Below are 26,992 nucleotides of genomic sequence, written 5' to 3'. Positions count from 1 at the left end.
GGAAGGAGGGAGCTTGTGAGAAGTGCCGTTGCCTCGGCAACCCCAAACCGAGTCCAAGCTTGGGGAGGGGGAAGTTCGGGGCGAGTCCCGGGGGCGGTGCGTGGCGCCGGTTGGCTGACGGCGATGAAGGGGCGTGTCTGTAGGCGGTGCAATACACGGGTTGGCTGGCTGTAGCGGCGGTGGGCGTGGCTTAGGCGCCAGCGCGAGCGGGCGCGGCGCTCAGGCAACGGCGGTTGGCTGCGACGCCCGCGCTAGTGCTCCAGGCTCGACGGCTCCTTCACCGCGCCCGCCCGGCCCTGCCGCTCATGGCCGCCCCGCCGCACCCCGCGCCATCGCCCCCCGCCCCGCGCCGCCCGCGGCGCCCCGACACGAGCGACGTCCTGCAGCAGATCATGGCCATCACCGACCAGAGCCTGGACGAGGCGCAGGCCAGGTGCTGCCCGCGGGCTCGGCAGGGGCCACGCAGGGTCGTGGCAGTGAGGTTGGCGGGCGGAGGGGACGGGGCGGGGAGGCCAGACTGACGAGGGGCACTTGAGGAGGGCTGGAGGGGGGTCCCGAGGACGAAGGGATGTATGGGGTTCAAACGTGACGGGCTGGACAGGCCTTATGGGACCGAGCAGTGGCGTGAAGGATTTTCAGCAGCTCATCTTGGGGCGAGAAAGTTGGGTTTAGGGGGTTAGGGAGTAGGGCTGAGAAATGGTCACGTACGGGACTTTTGACGAGTGAATGATTAAATGGGTACGTTAATGGGACTCCTGCGACTGGGAAGTTTTTTGTTGTTGTTTGACACGGTCTCGCTCTGTCGCCCAGGCTGGAGTGCAGTGGCGTGATCATGGCTCACTGCAGCCTCCACCTCCCCGGCTCAGTTGATTCTCCTGCCTCAGCCTCCCGAGTAGCTGGGACCACAGGCGCACGTGCAACCACGCCCGGCTAATTTTTTTGTATATTTTGTAGAGATAGGTGTCTCGCTATGGTTGCTTGAACTCCTCGGCTCAAGCAATCATTCCGCCTCGGCCTCCCAAAGTGCTAGGATTACAGGCGCGAGCCACCGAGCCCGGCCTGTGGGTGGGAAGTTTCCAGGGCAGATGATGGAGAGTGAGTGATGGGGAATGGGACTCAGGAATGTCTGCAGGAGACTGAAGAATTGAACTGGGGTAACTTGGTGTGGGAACCATCGAGAACTTTTGGGAAAAGGGTTAGTAGAGGAGTGGGTGGAGATGGAAGACCTATTTTCTTTTTAATGAATTCAGCACATTTTTATTGAATCCTTACAATAACTGGGTAGGGAACCGGGTGCTGACATAGTCCCTGCTCACGAGTACATGACTGAGAGGAGGGAAAGTAAATAGCAAAAAATGACTGGGTGGAGTGGCTGACATCTCTAATCAGAGCACTTTAGGAGGCTGAGGCAGGAGGATTGCTTGAGCTCAGGAGTTCGAGACCAACCTGGACAATGTAGTAAGACCTCGTCTCCACCAAAAATAAAATTAAAAAATTAGTTAGGTGTGATGATGCAAGCCTGTAGTCCCAGCTACTTAGGAGGCTGAGGCTGCAGTGAGCCGAATCAAGCCATTGCACTCAAGCCTGGGTGACAGAGCTAGACCCTATCTCAAACAAAAGCAAAAAAGTATAAGCCAGGCATGGTAGCATGGGTAGGTAATCCCAGCTGCCTACCAGTGGGAGGATCACTTGAGTCCAGGAGTTTGAGACCAGCCTGGGCAATATAGTGAGACCATCCTGTACCAATCTGAGAAAAGAAAAAAATAAAATAAATGGCAATAAAAGCTGTAGGGATAGGGGTTGCATGCTGTAGGAAGCCAGGTGGAGAAGAACATCTTTGGAGAGGACGGCACCTTCAGAGGCCCTGAGGTGGGAAAGAGGATGTAAAAAGCGGAGTCTGGCTGGGAAGAGAAAGTTCCTAGCCAGGGAGGGAAAGAGTTGAGTTTAAAGGGAGGCTGGGGCCAGGTACGGTGGCTCACGCCTATAATCCCAGCACTTTGGGAGGCCAAGGCAGGTGGATCACGAGGTCAGGAGATCAATACCAGCCTTGGTGAAACCCAGTCTCTACCAAAAATACAAAAATTAGCCGGGTGTAGTGGTGCACACCTATAATCCCAACTACTTGGGAGGCTGAGGCAGGATAATCACTGGAACCCAGGAGGCAGAGGCTGCAGTGAGCCGAGATCACACCACTGCACTCCAGCCTGGGTGATAGAGTGAGATTCCGTCTGAACAAAAAATAATAATAATAATAAAGGGAGGCTGGAACCCAATTACATGGGGCCTACGAGTCTCAGTAAAGAGTTTTGTTTGTTCAGCCAGGTACAGTGGCTGACACCTGTAATCCTTGCACTTTGGGAGGCCAAGGTGGGCAGATCACCTGAGGTCAAGAGTTTGAGACCAGCCTGGCCAACATGGCAAAACCCCATCTCTACTAAAAATACGAAAATTAGCCAGGCGTGGTGGTGCATGTCTATGGTCCCAGCTACTTGGGAGGCTGAGGCAGGAGAATCACTTGAACCCAGGAGGCGCCTGGGTTCAAGTGCCACTGCATTCCAGCCTGGGCGACAGAGTGAGACTCTGTCTCAATAAAAAAATAGTTTTGTTTTTGTCATCTGGGTAACAATCAGTAGGGAGTTCGGACTATTTATTCCAGTTGCAATGGGGAAAAATAAAGGAGTTTTAAGACCTCCCATCCCGTTTACCTCCACTCACTACTTGTCAGCCAGCCGGGATCCGTAGAATCTGCTTCACAAGGCAGCCCACTGTGTCTGGGTCCTGCAGTGATTATTACAGAAAAGGAAAGGAAAGGACTGAAGTCCTTTTGGAGGATGAGGCCTTGTTCAATGGGGACTGTTGTAAGGTGAGGGACGGTCTCTGGGTATGGGACTATGTACTGGACTGTGTACCCACTAGAGCCCTGTAGTGGGGAGGGGTTACAAAGCCAGGTAAACAGCAGTCCTATGAAGGAAGAGGCAGAGAAAAAGGTGGATAATGCATGCATTTGTTCTTCAATGAATTTTGTGTGTGTGTGTGACAGACTCTCACTCTGTTGCCCAGGCTGGAGTGCAGTGGCGCGATCTCAGCTCACTGCAACCTCTGCCTCCTGGGTTCAAGCGATTCTCCTGCCTCAGCTTCCTGACTAGCTGGGACTACAGGCACACGCCCCCATGCCTGGCTAGTTTTGTATTTTTAGTAGAGGTGGGGTTTCACCATGTTGGCCAGGCTGGTCACAAATTCCTGACCTTAGGTGATCTGCCCGCCTCAGCCTCCCAAAGTACTGGGATTACAGGCGTGAACTACTGTGCCTGGCCTGTTCTTCAATGAATTTTTAACAAATTTGGCCAATATTTATTGGACCTCTACAATATCTGGGTACTGAACTGGGTTCTGACATAGCTCTCAAGTTCATGGTTTGGGGAGAGAAAGTAAATTTGTTCTTCAAACTTTCTTTTTTTTTTTTTTTTTGAGACGGATTCTCGCTTTTTCACCCAGGCTGGAGTGCAGTGGCTCAATCTCGGCTCACTGCAAGCTCCGCCTCCTGGGTTCACGCCATTCTCCTGCCTCAGCCTCTCCGAGTAGCTGGGACTACAGGCGCCCGCCACCACGCCCGGCTAATTTTTTGTATTTTTAGTAGAGACGGGGTTTCACCATGGTCTCGATCTCCTGACCTCGTGATCCGCCCGCCTCGGCCTCCCAAAGTGCTGGGATTACAAGCGTGAGCCACTGCGCCCGGCCCAAACCTTCTTTCCTTTGCTTCTCAGGGAATGTTGACACTTTGTAGTTTCAGATGCTCTATTTGAGAAATTAGAGTCCTTGTCACTATACAACTATTTCGTTGGTTTTTTTTTTTTTTTTTTTTTTGATACAAGGTCACGCTTTGTCACCCAGGCTAGAGTGCAGTGGTGTGATCATGACTCACTGCAGCCTCAACCTTCTGGGCTCAAGCAATCTTCACATCTCAGCTTCTTGAGCAGCTGGGACCACAGGCCTGTGCCACCATGCCTGGCTAATCTGTCTTTTTTTTTTTTAGACGGAGTCTCGCTCTTTCACCCAGGCTGGAGTGCAGTGGCGCGTTCTCGGCTCACTGCAGGTTCCGCCCCCCGGGGTTCAAGCCATTCTCCTGCCTCAGCCTCCCGAGTAGCTGGGACTACAGGCGCCTGCCACCTCGCCCGGCTAATTTTTTGTATTTTTAATAGAGACAGGGTTTCACCGTGTTAGCCAGGATGGTCTCGACCTCCTGACCTCGTGATCCGCCCGCCTCGGCCTCCCAAAGTGCTGGGATTACAGGCGTGAGCCACCGCGCCTGGCCGCCTGGCTAATCTTTCTTTCTTTCTTTCTTTTTTTTTTTTTTTGAGACAGGATCTCATTCTGTCACCCAGACTGGAGTGCAGTGGTGCAGTCTCAGCTCACTGCAACCTCTGCCTCCCAGGCTCAGCAATTCTCCTGCCTCAGCCTCCTGAGTAGCTGGGATTACAAGCGTGTGCCAGTACCGCCTGGCTAATGTTTTTTGTATTTTTAGTAGAGACAGGGTTTCACCGTATTGGCCAGGCTGGTCTTGAACTCCTGACCTCAAATGATCCACCCACCTCGGCCTCCCAAAGTGCTGGGATTACAGGCCTGAGCCACCACACCTAGATTAATCTTTCTATTTTTTTAGGTCTCCCTATGTTGGCCAGGCTGGTCTCAAACTCCTGAGTTAAATCCTCCCGCCTCAGCCTTTCAAAGGTCGAGGATTTCAGACATGAGCCACTGCGCCTGGCCCCTCCAACTGTTTTCATTGTGTTTTTTTGTTTGTTTGTTTTTGTTTGTTTGGCTGTTTTTTGTTTTGGTTTGGTTTGGTTTGGTTTGAGACAGAGTCTCACACTCTATTGTCCAGGACGGAGTGCAGTGGCACAATCTCGGCTAGTGAGCAACCTCCACCTCCCGGGTTCAAGCGATTCTCCCATCTCAGCCTCCCGAGTAGCTGGGATTACAGGTGTGCACCACCACACCTGGCTAGTTTTTTGTATTTTTAGTAGAGATGGAGTTTCACCATGTCAGCCAGGCTGGTCTCAAACTCCCGACCTCAGATGATCTACCCGCCTTGGCCTCTCAAAGTGTTGGGATTACAGGCGTGAGCCACTGCACCCGGCCGTGTTTGTTTGTTTGTTTGTTTGTTTGTTTTTTGAGACAGGGTCTTATTCTGTCACCCAGGCTGGAGTGCTGTGGTACAATCTCAGCTCACTACAACCTCTGCTTCCCAGGTTCAAGTGATTCTCCAGCCTCAGTCTCCCAAGTAGCTGGGACTACAGCCTCAAACCACCAATGAATGGCTGGCTAATTTTTGTATTTTTTGTAGAGATGGGGTTTCACCATGTTGTCCAGGTTGGTCTTGAACTCCTGAGCTCAAGTGATCCACCCACCTTGGCCTCCCAAAGTGCTGGGATGACAGACGTGAACTAGTGTTTTTATTCTTTTTGGAGCATTGTACCAGGTGCTAGAGAAACCAAGATGGCTAAGATGTTCTCTGCCTTCTTGGAGCTCACTGACAAGTAGGGTGTGTGCGAGACCAACTTGTAAATAATTGTTATAACAGGAATGTGCTGTGTAGAGGTAATTCCTAGCACAGAAGAGCTGTGCCAGGAGAGGGTGCCTTCCCTGATGTCTGTTATGCTAGTCGGGGAGCAGTGGCTTTATTATACTTTGTGTTCCCAGAGCCGGGATCCATGCCTAGCACCTTGCATTCAGTAGTTTCATGACACTGAGGAGATTCTAGAGGGATTAGTAGGAGTTGGGAAAGTGGGAAGGTGGATTTGACACACTCAGGAATGTCACCACAGAGGCAGAGCTTTGGGTGTGTCCTGGAAGCTACTTTTGTGCTTTCCAGACTGGGATATTGCTGCTTAAGGGGTGAGCTCTGCTCAGATGTGGCCTTCCTCAGGGCCAGCACAGCCCCAAGGCTGCTGCATTTTCCTTGCAACAATCTCCTGAGATTCTAGTTTCCCTAGATAGGCTTTAGATTTAGAATGGAATGTAGCCAGTTATATCTTTTTTTTTTTTTTTTTTTTTTTTTTTTTTTTTTGAGACGGAGTCTCTCTCTGTCGCCCAGGCTAGAGTGCAGTGGCGCAATCTCGGCTCACTGCAAGCTCAGCTTCCCGGGTTCACGCCATTCTCCTGCCTCAGCCTCTCTGAGTAGCTAGGACTACAGGCGCCCGCCACCACGCCCGGCTAATTTTTTGTATTTTTAGTAGAGACGGGGTTTCACCATGGTCTCGATCTCCTGACCTCGTGATCCGCCCGCCTCGGCCTCCCAAAGTGCTGGGATTACAAGCGTGAGCCACCGCGCCCGGCCTCTTTTTTTTTTTTTTTGAGACGGAGTCTCGCTCTGGTGTGATCTTGGCTCATTACAACTTCTGCCTCCTGGGTTCAAGAGATTCTCCTGCCTCAGCCTCCTGAGTAGCTAAGATTACAGGCGTCTGCCACCACACCTGGCTAATTTTTGTATTTTTTTAGTAGAGACGGAGTTTTGCCATGTTGGCCAGGCTGCTCTCAAACTCCTGACCTCAGGTGATCCGCCCACCTCAGCCTCCCAAAGTGCTGGGATTACAGGCATAAACCACCACGCCCTGCCAGCCAGTTACTTCTTTACCATTTTCAAAGATAGCTCTTTTTGTTTTAAGGCTAAGAAATTAGGCTGGGTGCAGTGGCTTGCGCCTGTAATCCCAGCACTTTGGGAGGCCAAGGCAGGAGGATCACCTGACCTCAGGAGTTCGAGACCAGCCTGTGCAACATGGAGAAACCCCACCTCTACTAAAAATACAAAAATTAGCTGGGCATGGTGATACCCACCTGTAGTATGTGCCAGCTGCTGGGGAGGCTGAAGCAGGAGAATCGATTGAACCCTGGAGACGGAGGTTGCAGTGAGCCGAGATCATGCCACTGCACTCCAGCCTGGATGACAGAGAAAAAAAAAAAGAAATTAAATGGTGTGGTGGTGGGCATTATTCATGCTTGATAACACAGGTGTTAGGTAGCTGGTTCCTGGTTTCTGGCCTCTTTCTGAATTGGGATGACCCCTGGGGCTTTTATTTTGAGACTTTGAAGCTTCAAATATTCCTCATTTCTTTGGACCTAGCCTTTAGATGAACTCAAAGCCTTAAAGTTCACTCAAGTCCAGACAAAAATCTTCCATCCTCAAATGGGCCATTTCCACCCCTCTGGAGGAAATACAGCTCCTCACAGTAAACCCTGCAGCCTGGTAGATTACCAACTTGGGCTGGGAAGCAGATTATCTCTTCTGATCAACTGACCCTGTGAGGCTTTTGCAAATCTTTCTGATCCTGCCCACTCTCAATGTGCCAGTCACCCCTTTCATCACCCCAGCAGTCAGTTGAACTCAACGGTTTAGCAAGAAGGAATTTTTCATCTCAGTCATAAGGCCCTCTCAACATGTTTTGTTGCCATCAGTTTGTTTTCAGAAGGAAAATATAGCTCTCTCTTCAAACCTGGGTTTTTTGTTTTGTTTTGTTTTTTTCTTGAGACAGAGTCTCACTCTGTTGCCCTCACTGGGGTACAGTGGTGCTATCTCAGCTTACTGCAACCCTCGTCTCTTGGGTTCAAGCAATTCTGCCTCAGCCTCCCGAGTAGTTGGGATTACAGGTGTGTACAGGTATGCACCACCATGCCTGGCTAATTTTTGTATTTTTAGTAGAGACGCAGTTTCACCATGTTGGCCAGCCTGGTCTAGAACTCCTGGCCTCAGGTGATCTGCCCGCCTCAGCCTCCCAAAGTGCAGGGATTACAGGCATGAGCCACTGTGCCCGGCCTTAAAATTTTTTTGTAGATACAGAGTCTCACTATGTTGCCCAGGCTGGTCTTGAACTCCTGGGCTCAAGCTGTCCTCCCGCCTCAGCCTCCCAAAATGCTGGGACTACAGTCATGAGCCATCCCACCCATTCTAAATGCTCACTGTTATAATGTTTTAGAAGCAAGAGTGTGGTGTGTGAGATGGCATACCTAAAACCAAAAATGTATTTAGAAGTTGGTTTTAGGCAACCCAACAGTGCCTGCATAGCTTTTCTTAGGAAGAAAACATATCTCTGAACTTTTTTTTTTTTTTTGAGACAGAATCTCACTGTCACCCAGACTGGAATGCAGTGGCATGATCTCGGCTCACTGCAACCTCTGCCCCTGGGTTCAAGTGATTCTCCTGCCTCAGCCTCCCGAGTACCTGGGATTATAGGTTCCTGCCATTGCACCAGGCTATTTTTTGTATTTTTAGTAGAGACGGGGTTTCACCATCTTGGCCAGGCTGCTCTCGATCTCCTGACCTCATGATCTGCCCGCCTCGGCCTCCCAAAGTGCTGGGATTACAGGTGTGAGCCACCGTGCCCAGCCTTCTCTTTTTAATTTGGTTTTTATTAATATGACCTCAACTAGTAGAGATTTGCATAACTTTCTTAGTCCCTCCAATATTTCTGCAGATTGACTTTGCCTAGATGTGGATTAAATTCCTATTATGAAGGGGAGATAATGAAGTGATTTTGACTATCCTTTAAACTTACTGAAGAGGCAAGGCGTGAACTGATACCTGCAATGTGTTCCCCTAGGCTTGGTACTTTTGCAATAGTGAATATAAGGTCAGAACATATATACTTATAAAGTATGTATACTTATGTATGTTCTGACCTTATATTCATACATAGTTATAAAGCATGTCAGTGAGCATTCAGCCTTCCGCACACCCATTCAAAGAATGCAAGGGCTCTAGGGGGAATTTATGATGTGGAATTTCCCAGAGCCAGATAGCATTAGCTTGAGAGGATCTATCAGTTCAAACCTGGGAAGTAGGATTTCATATTTGAAATTTTCTTTTTCAGTATCCCTAAAGAGATAAATTAGATGCCAGTTGACTTCGTGCCTTGTAGTCTTTCTTCTTAGCTTGCTTGCAGGCTTAGCTTGACTTGGTCTAGTGCCAGAGGAGTCTTGCTGTCTTTGGTGTACTTTTCCTAAGAGTTGAATTGTGTTGGTTTTTGTTGTTGCTTGACACGGAGTCTTGCTCTGTCACCCAGGCTGGAGTGCAGTGGCATAATCTCGGCTCACTGCAACCTCCACCTCCCAAATTCAAGTGATTCTCATGCCTCAGCCTCCTGATTAGCTAGGGTTACAAGCGTGCACCACCACACCCGGCTAATTTTCGTATTTTTGGTTGAGACGAGGTTTCACCATGTTGGGCAGGCTGGTCTTGAACTCCTGACCTCAATTGATCATCCTGCCTCAGATTCCCCGAAGTGCTGAGATTACAGGTGTGAGCCACTTTGCCCAGCTTGAATTGTGGTGTTTTTTTTCTTTTCTTTTCTTTTTTTTAATTTTAAATTTTTTTTGAGATGGAGTTTCGCTCTTGTTACCCAGGCTGGAGTGCAATGGCACAATCTCTGCTCATCGCAACCTCCGCCTCCTGGGTTCAAGCAATTCTCCTGCCTCAGCCTTCCTTGTAGCTGGGATTCCATCACGTGCCACCACGCCCAGCTAATTTTGTATTTTTAGTAGAGACGGGGTTTCTCCATGTTGTTCAGGCTGGTTTCGAACTCCCAACCTCAGGTGATCCGCCCGTCTCAGCCTCCCAAAGTGCTGGGATTACAGACGTGAGCCACCGTGCCTGGCGAATTGTGTTGGTTTTTTTTTTTTTTTTTTTTTTGGATTCTGATACAACCATTCAAATAATGCTTATGAGTACTTGATAACAGGGAAAAGCTTAAGGTACAGTATTTTTTTTTTTTTTTTGCCTTCCAGAAAATAATAATTTTATTAATTTTTTTTGCATACAAAAACAATAAACATTTTCTAAAAATACATACAAACAAAAAGATGCGTATCAAACATATTAGGAAGGTTGCACATGGGAAGTCGGGGAATAGAAATGGGGGTGGGAGTTAAAATAAATGAGAGAGGGACTTTATATGGATCAGTGATAATAACTCAATCCTCTATTTGACAAAGAAGAGGGAGAAGGAAGAGGAAGAAAAAGAAAGTGGGATAAAGGATCAGAAAGGGAGGAAAATAGAAAAAATTAGAGTATGACTCCAGGGTAGACCTGTTTTGTTGTCATTGAGTTGGTTGGTTGGTTTGTCTGTTGTATTCTTCATGTTTCGCCAAGTTGGCCAGACTGGTCTCGAACTCCTAGCCCGAAGTGATCAACCCGCCTCGCCCCCCAGAGTGCCGGGACCACAGGCGTGAGCCACCACGTCCAGCCCCCACATTGCTTCTGGCCTCCGTGGTAGACCTCCCAGACGGAGCGGCCAGGCAGAGGAGCTCCTCACTTCTACCCAGACACGGGGCGGCCGGGCAGAGGGGCTCCTCACTTCCCAGACGGGGCGGCCAGGCAGAGACGCTCCTCACTTCTTCCCAGACGATAGGTGGCCGGGCAGAGGCGCTCCCCACTTCCCAGACGATGGGTGGCCGGGCAGAGGCGCTCCTCACTTCCCAGACGATGGGCGGCCGGGCAGAGGCGCTCCTCACCTCCCAGACGATGGGTGGCTGGGCAGAGGCACTCCTCACTTCCCAGATGGGGCAGCCGGGCAGAGGCGCTCCTCACTTTCCAGACGATGGGTGGCCGGGCAGAGGCGCTCCTCACCTCCCAGACGATGGGTGGCCGAGCAGAGGCGCTCCTCACCTCCCAGACGATGGGTGGCCGGGCAGAGGCGCTCCTCACCTCCCAGACGGGGCGGCCGGGCAGAGGCGCTCCTCACTTCTTCCCGACGGGGCGGCCGGGCAGAGGCGCTCCTCACTTCTTCCCGGACGGGGCGGCCGGGCAGAGGCCCTCCTCACTTCTTCCCGGACGGGGTGGCCGGGCAGAGGCGCTCCTCACTTCTTCCCGGACGGGGCGGCCGGGCAGAGGCGCTCCTCACTTCCCAGACGGTGGGTGGCTGGGCAGAGGCGCTCCTCACTTCCCAGACGGTGGGTGGCCGGGCAGAGGCGCTCCTTACTTCTTCCCGGATGGGGCGGCCGGGCAGAGGCGCTCCTCACTTCTTCCCGGATGGGGCGCCCGGGCAGAGGCGCTCCTCATTTCTTCCCGGACGGGGCGGCCGGGCAGAGGCGCTCCTCACTTCCCAGACGGGGCGGCCGGGCAGAGGCGCTCCTCACTTCTTCCCGGACGGGGCGGCCGGGCAGAGGCGCTCCTCACTTCTTCCCGGACGGGGCGGCCAGGCAGAGGCGCTCCTCACTTCCTCCCGGACGGGGCGGCCGGGCAGAGGCGCTCCTCACCTCCCAGACGATGGGAGGCCGGGCAGAGGCGCTCCTCACTTCCCAGACGATGGGTGGCCGGGCAGAGGCGCTCCTCACTTCCCAGACGGGGCGGCCGGGCAGAGGCGCTCCTCACTTCTTCCCAGACGGGGTGGCCGGGCAGAGGCGCTCCTCACTTCCCAGACGGGGTGGCCGGGCAGAGGCGCTCCTCACCTCCCAGACGATGGGAGGCCGGGCAGAGGCGCTCCTCACTTCCCAGACGATGGGTGGCCGGGCAGAGGCGCTCCTCACTTCCCAGACAGGGCGGCCGGGCAGAGGCGCTCCTCACTTCTTCCCAGACGGGGTGGCCGGGCAGAAGCGCTCCTCACTTCCCAGACGGGGTGGCCGGGCAGAGGCGCTCCTCACTTCCCAGACGGTGGGTGGCCGGGCAGAGGCGCTCCTCACTTCCCAGACGGTGGGTGGCCGGGCAGAGGCGCTCCTCACTTCCCAGACGGTGGGTGGCCGGGCAGAGGCGCTCCTCACTTCCCAGACGGTGGGTGGCCGGGCAGAGGCGCTCCTCACTTCCCAGACGGTGGGTGGCCGGGCAGAGGCGCTCCTCACTTCCCAGACGGTGGGTGGCCGGGCAGAGGCGCTCCTCACTTCCCAGACGGTGGGTGGCCGGGCAGAGGCGCTCCTCACTTCCCAGACGGTGGGTGGCTGGGCAGAGGCGCTCCTCACTTCCCAGACGGGGCGGCCGGGCAGAGGCGCTCCTCACTTCCCAGTCGGTGGGTGGCCGGGCAGAGGCGCTCCTCACTTCCCAGACGGTGGGTGGCCGGGCAGAGGCGCTCCTCACTTCCCAGACGGGGCGGCCGGACAGAGGCGCTCCTCACTTCCCAGACGGGGCGGCCGGGCAGAGGCGCTCCTCACTTCCCAGACGGTGGGTGGCCGGGCAGAGGCGCTCCTCACTTCCCAGACGGTGCGTGGCCGGGCAGAGGTGCTCCTCACCTCCCAGACGGGGTGGCCGGGCAGAGGCGCTCCCCACCTTCCAGATGGGGCGGCGGCCGGGCAGGGGCTGCAATCCCAGCACCCTGGCAGGCCAAGGCAGGCGGCCGGGGGGTAGAGGCTGCCGCGAGGCCAGACCACGCCACCGCACTCCAGCCCGGGCAACACCGAGCACTGGGTGAGCGAGACTCCGTCTGTAGTCCCAGTACCTCGGGAGGCTGAGGCGGGCAGAGCACTCGGCGTCAGGAGCTGGTGAGCAGCGTGGCCAAGATGGCGAACGCGTGCCTGCATCCAAAGGAGAAAAGGCAGGCAGCGGTGGCGCGCGCCGGCAGTCCCAGGCAGTCGGCGGCGCGGGCAGCAGCAAGCCGAGTAGATTGTAGCCTGGGCCAGAGAGGGAAAGAAAGGAAGGAGGGAGGGAAGGAGGGAGGGAGGGAGGGAGGGAAGGAAGGAAGGAAGGAAAGAAAATTGTGTTGGTTTTAAAACAATTTCCTGAAGCTATCTAAAAGGCTCTTGGCAAAATCCCCTTTGTAATAGCTTTATTAATGAAAAGTAAAGCCACATGTAGAATTTCGCAAAAGAGCAAGTACCACTCACTCCTTTAAATGACAGTTACCGAGTGCCTCTATCAGAACACAGTGGTTGGTAATGATGGCAGTATGGATTTCCCTCATTTACACCTCCCCAGAACCCTAGGAAGTGGGCGGGTTTTCACTGTTTGTTTTTATTTTCTTTCTTTTTTTTTTTTTTTTTTTTTAGAGGGAATCTCGCTGTGTCACCCAGGCTGGAGTGCAGTGGCGCAATCTCGGCTCACTGCAAGCTCCGCCCCCAGGGTTCAAGCAATTCTCCTGCCTCACCCTCCCGAGTAGCTGGGACTGCAGATACTCGCCACCATGCCTGGCTAATTTTTTTGTATTTTTATTAGAGACAGGGTTTCACCGTGTGAGCCAGGATGGTCTCGATCTCCTGACCTTGTGATCTGCCCTCCTCGGCCTCCCAAAGTGCTGGGATTACAGGCGTGAGTCACTGCACCCAGCTCTTTTTTTTTTTTCATATGGATTTTTGCTGTTATTGCCCAGGCTGGAGTACAATAGCGCGATCTCGGCTCACCACAACTTCCACCTCCCAGGTTCAAGCGATTCCCCTGCCTTAGCCTCCCAAGTAACTGGGATTACAGGCATGCACCACCACGCCTGGCTAATTTTGTATTTTTAGTAAAGATGGGGTTTCTCCATGTTGGTCAGGCTGGTCTCGAACTCCTGACCTCAAGTGATCCACCCACCTCAGCCTCCCAAAGTGCTGAGATTACAGGCGTGAGCTACTGCACCTAGCTCTTCACTGTGTTTCTAGATAAGGAATCAAGTGGCCCGATAACTGGAGGGTAGTTGGATGGAGATTTGGGCATGCTCTATTGAACTCTGAGGCTGTACTGCCTGCCACCTGTCTCTGCTTTTCCCAGGGATCCTACAAAACTCACTGAAATCTGACATCGCTTCCTGCTCAGAGGAGCCCAGCTGATTGGGTGCCGTGGGAGATCAGACAGTCAGGCTTGGGCTTTACAGGACACTTTTACAGGCTTGGGCTTTACAGGACACTTTTAAAAGTACATTCTCGCAAATTAAATGTCATCTACTCAATAAACATGTATTTTGTGCCAGGTCTGGTGCTGGGCATGGGAATGCAGCAGTGAGTTCTGAAAGGAGATTCATTATTTGGAGAGTCAGACAGAGAGTGCGGTGACACGGGGACCAGAGAGAGCAATGAGGAGTTAGCCCTTCAGCAAGACTAGAGCTTGTAGAGCATGGGCAATCGGAGTGCATGACTCTGGAGTCTAGCTGAAGTCGGGCGGGGGACAAGGAGCCTTGAGGAGATGGCCAAGATCTGGACTTGAGGCTTTACCTAGGCAACGAAAATCGATGCGGCATTGTAGGCTTGGTGCAAGGCAGGCATGGAGCATGAAGGCATGCATTGTGGTTCCATAGGGCATGAGTGGTGGGTGTGACCTTGGAAGGGAGACTCTGGGGTGACTCTGCCTGCCTCAGCTGCTGTCCGACCAAGCATGGCCTTGAACTCCTTGCCAGGTAAGGAGTGAGCACGCGGTTTGTTCCAGACTTGTACAGTATAAGTACTTTGCAAAGTATTCTGACCTTTCTAAGGTATTTGTCCTGGTTTGTTTTGTTCTGTTTTGTTTTTGTTTTTGTTTTGTTTTTGAGACAGAGTCTCACTCTGTTGCCCAGGTGGCAGTTCAGCTTTCTTTCTTTTTTTTTTTTTTGAGACAGGGTCTCACTTGCCTAGACTGGAGTGCAGTGGCACGATCTTGGCTCACCACAACCCCCACCTCCCAGGCTCAAGCGATTCTCCTGCCTCAGCCTCCTGAGTAGCTGGGATTACAGGCGCTCGCCAGCACAGCCTGGTTCATTTTTGTATTTTTAGTAGAGACGAGGTTTCACCATATTGGTCAGGCTGGTCTCAATCTCCTGACCTCAAGTGATCCGCCTGTCTCGGCTTCCCAAGGTGCTGGGATTACAGGCATGAGCCACTGTGCCCAGCCTGCAGTTTTACTTCTTAAGAGCAGGGAACATAAGTTCTAAATTTTTGTTTGTACCTAGGTTTGTCTCCAGGAGATGTATAATATTGCTGACTGCTTTTGTCAGCTAAAATAATCCTTCTAGAACTGAGAATAATCAAGGATAATCTACTCTATCCTTGGTTAAGGTGTTAGAATCATTGTTGCTTTCAGGAAGACTTTTTCAAGAAGTATTCTATTCCATAGGGACTGAAATCTCTGAATATATCTTTAAATGAAATTCCCAAGTAATTTAAAATGATACCTTGCTGAGGAAAGCAGATTGTTCCATAATTTGGGAAAGTAAATTATAGCTAAAATTATCAGCTAAAACATACTGTTGGTAGATACCAGAACGTGGATTATGTTTTTATTCATTTTCATGTTCCTTAGCCCTTATACAAGGACCAGCATATGGTACTTCCACAGTAAACGTTTGTCCTATAAATATTGAATAAATGAGGTTGAAGGGAGATAAAGAAAGCTCTATGCTTTCACTTTCTGGCATTTTCTATATGACTGTCAATTGTTTTGCTATAGATTTTGAATCTTTGTTTAAAAATGATATTCAGAATTTTGGTTTTGGGCTTTTTTTATTTTTGTTTAGGTTAGAAGACTCTTCGGAAGTCAATTTAAAAGATTTACTGTTCTTCCTTTTTTTGGAATTTTTCGCATAAACATTAGCATTTTAAAAACCTCAGATATGTGGCCAGGCGCAGTGGCTGACGCCTATAATCCCAGCACTTCGGGAGGCCGAGGTGGGTGGATCACTTGAAGTCAGGAGTTCTAGACCAGTCTGGCCAACATGATGAAACCCCGCCTTTACTAAAAATAGAAAAATTAGCCAGGAGTGGTGGCGTATACCTGTAATCCCAGCTACTTGGGAGGTTGAGGCATGAGAATTGCTTGAACCTGGGAGACAGAGGTTGCAGTGAGCTGAGATCATGCCACTGCACTCCAGCCTGGGCAACAGAGCAAGACTCTGTCTCAAAAACAAACAAAAAAATTCAGATATGTGGATTTGGTAGAATATGTCATATACTTGTGTTTTTTGTTTGTTTGTTTGTTTTGAGACAGAGTCTTGCTGTGTCGCCCAGGCTGGAGTTCAATGGCACGACCTTGGCTCACTGCAACCTCCACCTCCTGGTTTCAAGCGATTGTCATGCCTCAGCCTCCCAGGTAGCTGGGATTACAAGCGTGTGCCACCATGCGTGGCTAATTTTTGTATTTTTAGTAGAGACGGGGTTTCACCATGATGGCCAGGTTGGTGGCCAGGCTGGTTTTGAACTCCTGACCTCAGGTGATCCGCCCGCTTCAGCCTCCCAAAGTGCTGGGATTACGGGCATAAGCCCCCACACCCGGCCATAACGTGTCATGTACTTGTTAGACATACCAGCACCAACCCCATTTTTCTCCCCACAGTCCCCATTCTCTGTCTTCCAGTCTATCTCATTATCAACTCTCTATTGCTTTATAACAAATCACCGCAAGCCTAGCAGCTTAAAACAGCAGATATTTATTATCTCACAGTTTCCTTGGGTCAGGATTCTGGGCACAGCTTAGCTAGGTCCTCTGCTTAGGGTCTCATGGGGCTGCAGTCAAGGTGTTGGCTGGGCTATGTTCCTATCCAGAGCATGGGGTTCTCTCCCAATGTCACATGGTTGATGGAAGAATTCACTTCCTGCAGTTGAAGTACAAAGGTCCCTGCTTTCTTCCTGGCTGTCAGTTGAGGCTGCTCTCAGCTCTAGAGGCTGCCTGCAGTTCCTGCCACCAGCTCTCATAACATGGCAGCTGGTGCCAGTGGGTGACTCTCTAGTCATCTAAGGTGGAGTCTTAGATAACAACATAACCATGGCAGAGATGATACCATCACCTTTGGCACATTGCAAGTCACAGGTACTTCCTGAACTCAAGGAAAAAGGATTATATAAGGACATGACTCACTGGGGGTTACCTTAGGGTATGTCTGCCAAGTAAGTGATTTCATCCCCTTGGGGAAGGTCTCACTAGTCAGTCCCCTTTTCCTCATTGATTTGCAGCAGCTGCTTGATCACTGCTAGCTCAAGGACATGCTCAAAGCTTGGGAACTTGTTTTCTTTTTATAATAAGCCACAGAAACTATGAAATTACTTTGTATGCGTTAAAAAGTGCTTTCTACTATACCTAAAGTAAAATATTTTATAAGGAGAAAACTGGTAAAAAAAAAAAAAAAAAAAAAAAAAAAAAAAAAAAAATCCTAGAGCCTTTACAGAAGCAGAGGAGCCAACTTCATTTTCTTTCCTCTTATTGTTAAAATTAAGTTTCCAGGCCAGAAACAGGGGCTCGCGCCTGTAATCCTAACACTGTGAGGCCAAAGTGGGAGGATTACTTGAGACAAAGAGTTTGAGACGAGTCTGGACAACATAGGGAGAACCCGTCTGTTTTATTTATTTATTTATTTATGAGACAGGGTCTCACTCTGTCACCCAGGCTGGAGTACAGTGGTGTGATCACAGCTCACTGCAGCCTTGATCTCCTGAGTTCAAGCGATCCTCCCACCTCAGCCTCCCTAGTAGCTGGGACTACAGGCATGTGCCACCAAACCCAGATAATTTATTTTTTGTATTATTATTATTATTATTATTTTGAGACAGAGTCTTGTTCTGTCACCAGGATGGAGTGCAGTGGCACGATCTCAGCTCACTGCAACCTCCACCTCCCAGGCTCAAGTGATTCTCCTGCCTCAGCCTCCTGAGTAGCTGGGACTGCAGGCGCGCGCCACCATGCCCAGCTGAATTTTGTATTTTTGGTAGAGACGGGGTTTCACCACGTTGACCAGGATGGTCTCGATCTTTTGGCCGCATGATCCACCTGCCTTGGCTTCTCAAAGTGCTGGGGTTACAGGCGAGAGCCACTGTGTCTGACAGTTTTTTGTATTTCTTATAGAGATGGGGTTTCACCATGTTCCCCAGGTTTCTTCTATTTTTATATTAAAATATATAGATAGATGGATTTTTTTTTCACGCTTAATTCACTTTATTTTTCTTGTATAAAAACCCTATGTTGTAGCCACAGCTGGAGCCTGGGTCCGCTGCACAGAGACTCTGGTGTGGGTCTTGACGAGGTGGTCAGTGAATTCCTGATAGGGAGACTTGGTAAATACAGTCTCCTTCCAGAGGTCAGGGGTCAGGTAGCTGTAGGTCTTAGAAATGGCATCAAAGGTGGCCTTGGTGAAGTTGCCCAGGGTGGCAGTGCAGCCTCGCGCTGAGGTGTGGCAGTCATTGATACCAGCCATCATGAGCAGCTTCTTAGGCACAGGTGCGGAGACGATGCCAGTTCCCCTGGGTGCAGGGATGAGGCGCACCAGCACAGAGCCGCAGCGGCCTGTTACCTTGCAAGGGACAGTGTGGGGCTTGCCGATCTTGTTCCCCCAGTAGCCTCTGCGCACGGGGACAATGGAGAGCTTGGCCAGGATGATGGCCCCACGGATGGCGGTGGCCACCTCCTTGGAGCACTTAACACCCAGACTGACGTGGCCATTGTAGTCCCCGATAGCAACAAAGGCCTTGAACCTGGTGCGCTGGCCGGCACGGGTCTGCTTCTGCACTGGCATAATCTTCAAAACCTCATCCTTCAGAGAGGCCCCCAGGAAAAAGTCAGTGATCTCTGATTCCTTAATGGGCAGGGAGAAGAGATAGATCTCCTCCAGGGACTTGATCTTCATGTCCTTGACCAAGCGGCCCAACTTGGTGACGGGCATCCACTCCTTATCCTCGGCCTTGCCTCCGCGAGCTCCGCGGCCTCGGCCCTGGTCCCGTCCACGGCCGCGACCCCGGCCCCGGATGCCACTGCCGAAACCTCCGCGGAAGCCACCACGGTTCCCCAACCCAGGGCCACCAGGGCCTCCGGGCCCCCCCGCTGCACCGGCGTCATCCGCCATTTGGTGTTTTCTCGGAAAAGAAGCGATTTTTTTTTTTTTTTCTGAGAGGGAGTCTCGCTCTGTCACCCAGGCTGGAGTGCAGTGGCGTGATCTTGGCTCGCTGCAAGCTCCGCCTCCCGGGTTCACGCCATTCTCCTGCCTCAGCCTCGCGAGTAGCTGGGACTACCGAGCCCGGCCCTAAAATGTATTTTTTTAAAGAGAAAAAGTTAAATTTCTAGAAGATGAGCTATAACCAGAGTCCATTTTAATTAATGTTAATACCCCTTCTATGGAAAGAAAATGTTTAATATTTTAAGTTGAATATCTCATGTGATCAATGACTGTACACCTTATAAGAAAGACTAACATGGCCGGGCATGGTGGCTCACACCTGTAATCCTAGCACTTTGGGAGGCCGAGGCAGGTGGATTACGAGGTCAGGCGATCAAGACCATCCTGGCTAACACAGTGAAACCCCGTCTCTACTAAAAATATGAAAAATTAGCCGGGTGTGGTGGCATGCACCTATAGTTCCAGCTACTCAGGAGGCTGAGGCAGGAGAATCACTTGAACCTGGGAGGCAGAGGTTGCAGTGAGCCAAGATCCTGCTACTGCACTCCAGCCTGGGTGACAGAGCGAGACTCCGTCTCAAAAAATAAAAATAAAAAGTAAATAAGAAAGACTAGCCGGGCGCGGTGGCTCACGCTTGTAATCCCAGCACTTTGGGAGGCCGAGGCGGGCGGATCACGAGGTCAGGAGATCGAGACCACGGTGAAACCCCGTCTCTACCAAAAATACAAAAAATTAGCCGGGCGTGGTGGCGGGCGCCTGTAGTCCCAGCTACTCGGAGAGGCTGAGGCAGGAGAATGGCGTGAACCCGGGAGGCGGAGCTTGCAGTGAGCCGAGATCGCGCCACTGCACTCCAGCCTGGGTGACAGAGCAAGACTCCGTCTCAAAAAAAAAAAAAAAAAAAAAGAAAGACTAATGTTCAGGTTTAGATTTTCGGAAGTTCATATGTCATCTCATCCCCCACAAACATTTTATATTTGAAGTTCAGAGACAAAGATCTTAGTTCTGCACCCCAGTTGTATTCCTTTTTTTTTTTTGAGATGGAATCTCGCTCTGTTGCCCAGACTGGAGTGCAGTGATGTGATCTTGTCTCACTGCAACCTCCACCTCCTGGGTTTAAGCGATTCTTGTGCCTCAGCAAGTAGCTGGGATTACAGGTGTACACCACCATGCCCATCAAATTTTTTGCATTTTTAGGAAAGACAGGATTTTGTCATGTTGGCCAGGCTGGTCTCAAACTCCTGACCTCGAGTGATCCCCCCATCTCGGCCTCCCAAAGTGCTGTGATTACAGGCATGAGCCACTGTGCCCGGCCTCTCATGGTGTTAATCAAATCTGATTACCGTTGTGAAGTTATTGATTTTCAGATACATTATTCAGCTGTGGCTTTTAGTAATGGATCTTTTAATAATGGACGCTTGGATGACAGAGTTATAGGATTTAAAATCATCATAATAGTATATGTTAATAGCATAGTACTCATCAAAGTTTTTTTTTTTTTTTTTTTTTTTTTTTTTTAGACGGAGTCTTGCTCTGTCACCCAGGCTGGAGTGCAGTGGCGCAATCTCGGCTCACTGCAAGCTCCGCCTTCCGGGTTCACGCCATTCTCCTGCCTCAGCCTCTCCGAGTAGCTGGGACTACAGGTGCCCGCCACCATGCCCAGCTAATTTTTTGTATTTTTAGTAGAGACAGGGTTTCACTGTGGCCACGATCTCCTGACCTCGTGATCCACCCGCCTCAGCCTCCCAAAGTGCAAGGATTACAAGCGTGAGCCACCGCGCCCGGCCCTCATCAAAGTTGTTCACAGAAGTTCTGCTACATGCACCTACCAGCTACCCTATTCTTTTTTTTTTTTTTTTTTGAGATGGAGTCTCACTCGCTGGGATGCAGTGGCATGATCTCGGCTCACTGTGACCTCCACCCCCTGGGTTCAAGCAATTAAATTATCCTGCCTCATCCTCCTGAGTAGCTGGGATTACAGGCACATGCCATCATGCCCAGCTAGTTTTTGTATTTTTAGCAGAGACGTTGTATCACTATGTTGGCCGGGCTGGTCTCGAACTCCTGACTTCAAGTGATCTGCCCACATCAGTCTCCCAAAGTGCTGGGATTACAGGTGTGAGCCACTGCGCCTGGCCAGTTACCCTATCCTTGTATTATCAAATTCTGTCTCTAGACTGGCTTTTTGGCATAGAAACATGTGCTAGTACCTCCTATCTTTAAGAACAGTCAAAGACAACAGGCTGGGCGCGGTGGCTCACGCCTGTAATCCTGGCACTTTGGGAGGCTGAGGCTGGTGGATCACTTGAAGCCAGGAATTCAAGACCAGCCTGGCCAACATGCCAAAACCCCATCTCTACTAAAAATACAAAAATTAGCTGTGTGTGGTGGTGGGCACCTGTAATCCCAGCTACTCTGGAGGCGGAGGCAGGAGAATCACCTGAACCCATGAGGTGGAGGTTACAGTGAGCCATGATTGTACCACTGCACTCCAGCCTGAGCAATAGAGTAAGACTCTGTCTCAAAAAGAAAAAAAAGAAAAAAAACCTCCTTTGACTTACGCTTTGGCCTTGCTTTGTACCCAGGATTTGTTTTAATCAGGTATGGTAAGATGACAAACATGGAGACAACTGCCCTGTTGAAAGGGAAGTTTATTACTTACAGCTCCAGTGGAGGGGGCACACGATGCCAGGCAGGGCTACGTGGGGAAGCACCTGGGTCAGTGGGCGACAGTGGAGGGAGGGAAAGCACGGCCCAGAACTTTTATAGTGATTTCCTCAGGAAGGAATGGGCATAGCATGGCAGACAAGTTTGAGCAAGCTTAGGTTAGATAGTTTAAATAATTTTGGCAGGCTCTGTGCTAGAGGAGTGGTCTCTAGTTGGTCAGTACCTGGCCCTGGGGTGATTTAGGGCTGGGAAATTATTGGCTTTGTGTGTGAGCATTAAATGAAGAAGAAGATTGGGAATGTGGGCTTTTGATTGGTTGATTTGCATATGAATGGCATGTTCTTTGGCAAGTTGTTTGCTGTCTGTAGTAATAAGCTAGCCCTGGGAAGGGCAGTCCCTCCAAGCCCCAGAATGTCGAAGCAAGATAAAAAAAAACATAATTAATAGTCCAGGCTCATGCCTATAATCCCAATACTTTGAGGGGCCAAGGTTGGGGGATCTCTTGAGTCTAGGAGTTTAAGAACAGCCTGGGCAATATAGTGAGACTTCAGCTCTGCAAAAAACATTTTTTAAAAATTAGCCAGGCGTGGTAGCACCACCTGTAGTCCCAGCTACTCAGGAGGCTGAGGCGGGAGGATTGCTTGAGTTCAGGCACAGCATGGCCACTGCAGTCCAGCCTGGGCAACAGAGTAAGACCCTGTATCAAAAAGAAAAAGAAAAAAACATGATTAACACACACCCTGTCTTTTAGCTCCTGTTATGTTTGTTTGATCTCCCTTATGATAAACATCAAAGACTTTGTGATTGCTGCTTCCGCTTCCTCTTCACCTCCACATTCTCTCCCAACCTTGTTCCCCTCTGCTGAGTCACCTATGACCTTCATGTTGCTAAATCCGAATTCTATTTATTTATTTATTTATTTATTTATTTATTTATTTATTTGAGACAGGTTCTTGCTATGTTGCCCAGACTGGTCCTCCCACCTCAGCCTCCCATAGTGCTGAGATTACAGGCATGAGCTACCGTGCCCAGCCTCAGATTCTCTTCTGGGTTCTTATTCTGCTTGATCTCTCAGCAGCATTTCTCACAGATTACTCTTCTCTCCATGAAATTCTTCTCTTGGCTGAGCGCAGCCTGGGCAACATAACGAGACCCTGTCTCTACAACAAATACAGAATTTAGCCAGGTGTGTTGGCGCGTGCCTCTTGTCCCAGCTCATTATCTCGCCATGTTGCCCAGGCTGGTCTCAAACTCCTGAGCTCCAGCGATCTGCCTGCCTTGGCTTCCCAAAATGCTAGAATTACAGGCATGAGCCACCGATTTTACATTTCCATAGGTCAGAAAGCCCACATGGGCACACTGGGCTAAAATCAAGGTGTTGCCCAGTGAGCCCATGGGCTGGTTCCTTGCCTTTTCCAGACTGTTGAGGCCACCTGCATTCCTTGCTCATGGTCCCTTCCTCCATGATCAAGGCCAGCAACATAGTATCTCTCCAACCCTTACATCATCATGACTTTCTCTGCCCACATCTGGGAAAGGTTCTCTACCTTTAAGGGTCATGTGATGACAGTAGGTCCCCCCAGATAATCTGGGTTAATCTCTCCATCTCAAGGTCCTTAACCTTAATTACATTGGCAGAATTATTTTTCCCATTTTTTGTAAAGTACCATATTTAGGGTTCTGAGGATAAGCATGTGGACCCTTTTGGGAGCCATTATCCTGCCAACCACAGTTCCCATCCCAAGTGAGCAAAAGCCAGAGTTGTCCCCATGACTTTCAAGGCCCTTAGAGTCAATCTCCACTTGCCACTCTAACTTCTCGTAGCTCTCTCCCTCACCCCTAACACTCAGCAGCCTGATCTCAAAGAGCCAGTACTGAACCCAATGTGTTCTCACAGGGCCTTTGCACTTGGCTGTTTCTTCTGCCTAAACCATACCTCTCTCCAGCCCTTTTCTTGGTTGATTTCTCCTTCTCATTCTGATCTCAGCTTTGATGTCACCTCGGAGACATGGAAATTCCAAAAAGCCTTCTAACCATCACTGTCATGTGAGCCCAGTCGCCCCAAAGCAACTGCCACGGCTGATGGGTTTCTTGTTGGTGTGTATTTTTGGTGTCTCCCTCCCTCCCTCTTAACTGCCACATGTGTAAAAACCTCACCTGTCTGTGTCTCTGATGCCAGAATGGTGTGTGGCACATAGTAGGTACTCAGTAAACACCTGCCAAGTGACACTGGAAGAGGATGATTGGTGCTTCTGCTTATGCACCAGGATATGCCCCTGCAGGACCATAGCGTGAACACAGATTTCAAGTCATTGGACCTTGACATTTCATAGTTCTTTTTTTTTTCTTTCTTTCTTTTTTTTTTGAGATGGAGTCTCTCTCTATTGCCCAGGCTGGAGTTCACTGGTGCGATCTCAGCTCACTGCAACCTCTGCCTCCCTGGTTCAAGCAATTCTCCTGTCTCAGCCTCCCAAGTAGCTGGGATTACAGGAGTGCACCACCACGCCCAGCTTTTTTGTACTTTTAGTAGAGACGGGGTTTCACCATGTTGGCCAGGCTGGTCTCAAACTCCTGATCTCAGGCGATCCATCCACCTTGACCACTCAAAGTGCTGGGGTTACAGGCATGAGCCACTGCCTCCGGTCTTTTTTTTTTTCTTAATGACAAGGCCTCTGTTATGCTGGCTGGAGTAAAGTGGCATGTTCATAGCTCTCTACAGCCTCTAACTCATGGGCTCAAGCCATCCTCCTGTCTCAGCCTCCCAAGGGATTAGGACTACAGGCATACCACCACGCCCAGCTAATTTTTAAATTTTTGAAGAGAATGGGTCTCACCGTGTTGCCCAGGCCGATCTTAAATTTCTGGGCTCAAGTGGTCCTCCTGCCTTGGCCTCCCAAAGTGTTGAGATTACAGACATGAGCCACTAATGCCTTGCCATAGTTTTTGATGAGTTATTTGCATTGCTTAAACTTTTACATATAGTGGGAAATGTTTTGAATATTTGTATATTGCTTTATATTATTATTATTATTATTGAGACAGAGTCTCACTCTATTGCCTGGGCTGGAGTACAGTGGCACAATCTTGGCTCACTGCATTCTCTGCCTCCCAGGTTTAAGCAATTCTCCTGCCTCACCCACCTGAGTAGCTGAGATCACAAGTGCATGACACTGTTCCTGGCGATTTTTTTTTTTTTTTTTTTTTTTTTGAGATGGAGTCTCACTCTGTCACTCAGGCTGGAGTGCAGTGGCATGATTTCGGCTCACTGCAACCTCTGCCTCCCAGGTTCAAGCAATTCTCCTGCCTCAGCCTCCTGAGTAACTGGGATTACAGGTGGGCACCACCACGCCCGACTAATTGTTGTATTTTTAGTAGAGACAGGGTTTCACCATGCTGGCCAGGCTGGTCTCGAACTCCTGACCTCAGGCAATCCACCCGCCTTGGCTTCCCAAAGTTCTGGGATTATAGGCGTGAGCCACGGTGCCCGGCCAAGTTTTGTATTTTTAATAGAGACAGGGTTTCACCATGTTGGCCAGGCTGGTCTCAAACTCCTGACCTCAAGTGATCTGCCCGCCTCGACCTCCCAAAATTCTGGGATTACAGGTGTGAGCCACCACGCCTGGCCTTTATATTGATTTTATGCAAATCAAATTCACATGAAATGTGATTGTACTGCATTTTCATAAGGCAGCTTATCTACAGTCAGAATGGCAGATCTTGTTTGGTATGATTTCTCAATATGGAAGATCTTTACTCTTGGGGACAAGATGATGACTATTCTTTTCTCACACCCCCCTCTGTCACCTCCCTTTCAGAAAGCATGCTCTGAATTGCCATCGGATGAAGCCTGCTCTGTTCAGCGTGCTCTGTGAGATCAAGGAAAAGACAGGTAGGCTGTTTAGAAGACACTTTCTGGCTGAGCGCGGTGGCTCATGCCTGTAATCCCAGCATGTTGGGAGGCCGAGGCGGGCAGATCACCTGAGGTTGGATTCGAGACCAGCCTGACCAACATGGAGAAACCCCGTCTCTATTAAAAATACAAAAATTAGCCAGGTGTGGTGACGCATGCCTGTAATCCCAGCTACTCGAGGTGCTAAGGTAGGAGAATCGCTTGAACCTGGGAGGCGGAGGTTGCGGTGAGCCAAGATCGCGCCATTGCACTCCAACCTGGGCAACAAGAGTGAAACTCCGTCTCAAAAAAATAAAAAATAAAAAAGCACTTCCTGTGTGTGTCTAGAGCTGCGGCAGCACACCTCTGATCTTGTCTCAGCCCTTATGTGCATGGTGGACCATTTTGCTCATCCCTTCTGTCTCGCAGAAGACGGCTAAGATGTTTTCTTTCTGCCTTATCATTGCCCTGGTTTCTGGTATGCACACTGATTTATTTTGTAGTTTATAACTGAGAAATACTGTTGCAAATCAGTAATAAGTGGCTGCATTCTAGGTCGAAGACCTAAGAGGTGCTTAACATTCAGTCATATAGAAAAAGGAAAAATGACAGACTTAGGGAAATTGAATAAGAACATTTTGTCGGCTGGGCACAGTGGCTCATACCTGTAATCCCAGCGCTTTGGGAGGCCCAGGCAGGTGGATCATGAGGTCAGGTGTTCAAGACCAGCCTGGCCAAGATGGTGAAACCCCATCTCTACTAAAAATACAAAATTAGCCAGGCGTGGTGGCGCATGCCTGTAATCCCAGCTACTTGGGAGGCTGAGGTAGGAGAATCATTTGAACCCAGGAGGTGGAGGTTGCAGTGAGCCGAGATCGCGCCATTGCACTCCAGCCTGGGCAACAAGAGTAAGACTCCGTCTCAAAAAAAAAAAAAAAAGAAAGAAAAGTTGAAAAAATAGTACAGAGAGTTCTCATATCTCCTTCTCTGGGCTTCCTGTCTCGTCAACACCTTCAGAGCCATAGTACAAATATAGAAACCAGGAAATTAGGCCGGGCGCGGTGGCTCACGCTTGTAATCCCAGCACTTTGGGAGGCCGAGGCGGGCGGATCACGAGGTCAGGAGATCGAGACCACAGTGAAACCCCGTCTCTACTAAAAATACAAAAAATTAGCCGGGCGTGGTGGCGGGCGCCTGTAGTCCCAGCTACTCGGAGAGGCTGAGGCAGGAGAATGGCGTGAACCTGGGAGGCGGAGCTTGCAGTGAGCCGAGACTGCGCCACTGCACTCCAGCCTGGGCGACAGAGCGAGACTCCGTCTCAAAAAAAAAAAAGAAACCAGGAAATTACACTGAGTACAATGATCTTTAACTGAACTACAAACCTCATTTGGAGTTCCCCAGTTTTTGCCCTAATGCCCTTCTCTGCCCTGAATCCCACGTTGTATTTAGTCACCATGTCTCTTTGGTCTCCTGTGATCTGTGACCTTGTCATCCATGAATGACGTTGATCATTTTAAGAAGTGCTCAGTCAGCCGGGCGCGGTGGCTCACGCCTGTAATCCCAGCACTTTGGGAGGCTGAGGCGGGTGGATCATGAGGTCAGGAGATCGAGACCACGGTGAAACCCCGTCTCTACTAAAAATACAAAAAAATTAGCCGGGCGTGGTGGCGGGCGCCTGTAGTCCCAGCTACTCGGAGAGGCT

The 26,992-nt window shown here is 50.3% G+C and overlaps 2 protein-coding genes across 5 annotated transcripts in view; one reads left to right on the top strand and one right to left on the bottom strand.

Moving 5' to 3' along the window:
- The first annotated feature begins 233 nt into the window (after positions 1-233).
- The window catches only part of PBX4 (PBX homeobox 4), a 65,579-nt gene continuing 38,820 nt past the window's right edge, over positions 234-26,992 (top strand). For 2 of the 4 annotated variants that reach the window (XM_055236133.2, XM_055236135.2), the window contains exons 1-2: positions 234-481; positions 25,217-25,290. In XM_055236133.2, the coding sequence (XP_055092108.1) occupies positions 306-481; positions 25,217-25,290 (250 nt within the window). In that variant the 5' untranslated portion in view covers positions 234-305. Of the gene's footprint in view, positions 482-14,239; positions 14,283-25,216; positions 25,291-26,992 lie in introns of those variants that run through there. The other 2 variants (XM_055236134.2, XM_063616419.1) reach the window with 2 other exon arrangements.
- Positions 17,759-18,700, bottom strand: LOC129459409 (small ribosomal subunit protein uS5-like). Its single transcript, XM_055236139.2, has one exon. It carries the CDS (start codon positions 18,684-18,686, stop codon positions 17,805-17,807), a length of 882 nt encoding a protein of 293 aa, XP_055092114.1. The 5' UTR covers positions 18,687-18,700; the 3' UTR covers positions 17,759-17,804.

This window comes from Symphalangus syndactylus, chromosome 13 (assembly GCF_028878055.3).
Source record: "Symphalangus syndactylus isolate Jambi chromosome 13, NHGRI_mSymSyn1-v2.1_pri, whole genome shotgun sequence".
In the NCBI taxonomy this organism is placed as follows: Eukaryota; Metazoa; Chordata; class Mammalia; order Primates; family Hylobatidae; genus Symphalangus; species Symphalangus syndactylus.
Note: the sequence above shows the minus strand (reverse complement) of the source record. Positions and strands in the feature narration are given on the sequence as shown.

What these genes read in the sequence shown, in the direction of transcription:
- LOC129459409 (XM_055236139.2), bottom strand. Translation starts at nt 18,686, where the DNA reads ATGGCGGATGACGCCGGTGCAGCGGGGGGGCCCGGAGGCCCTGGTGGC.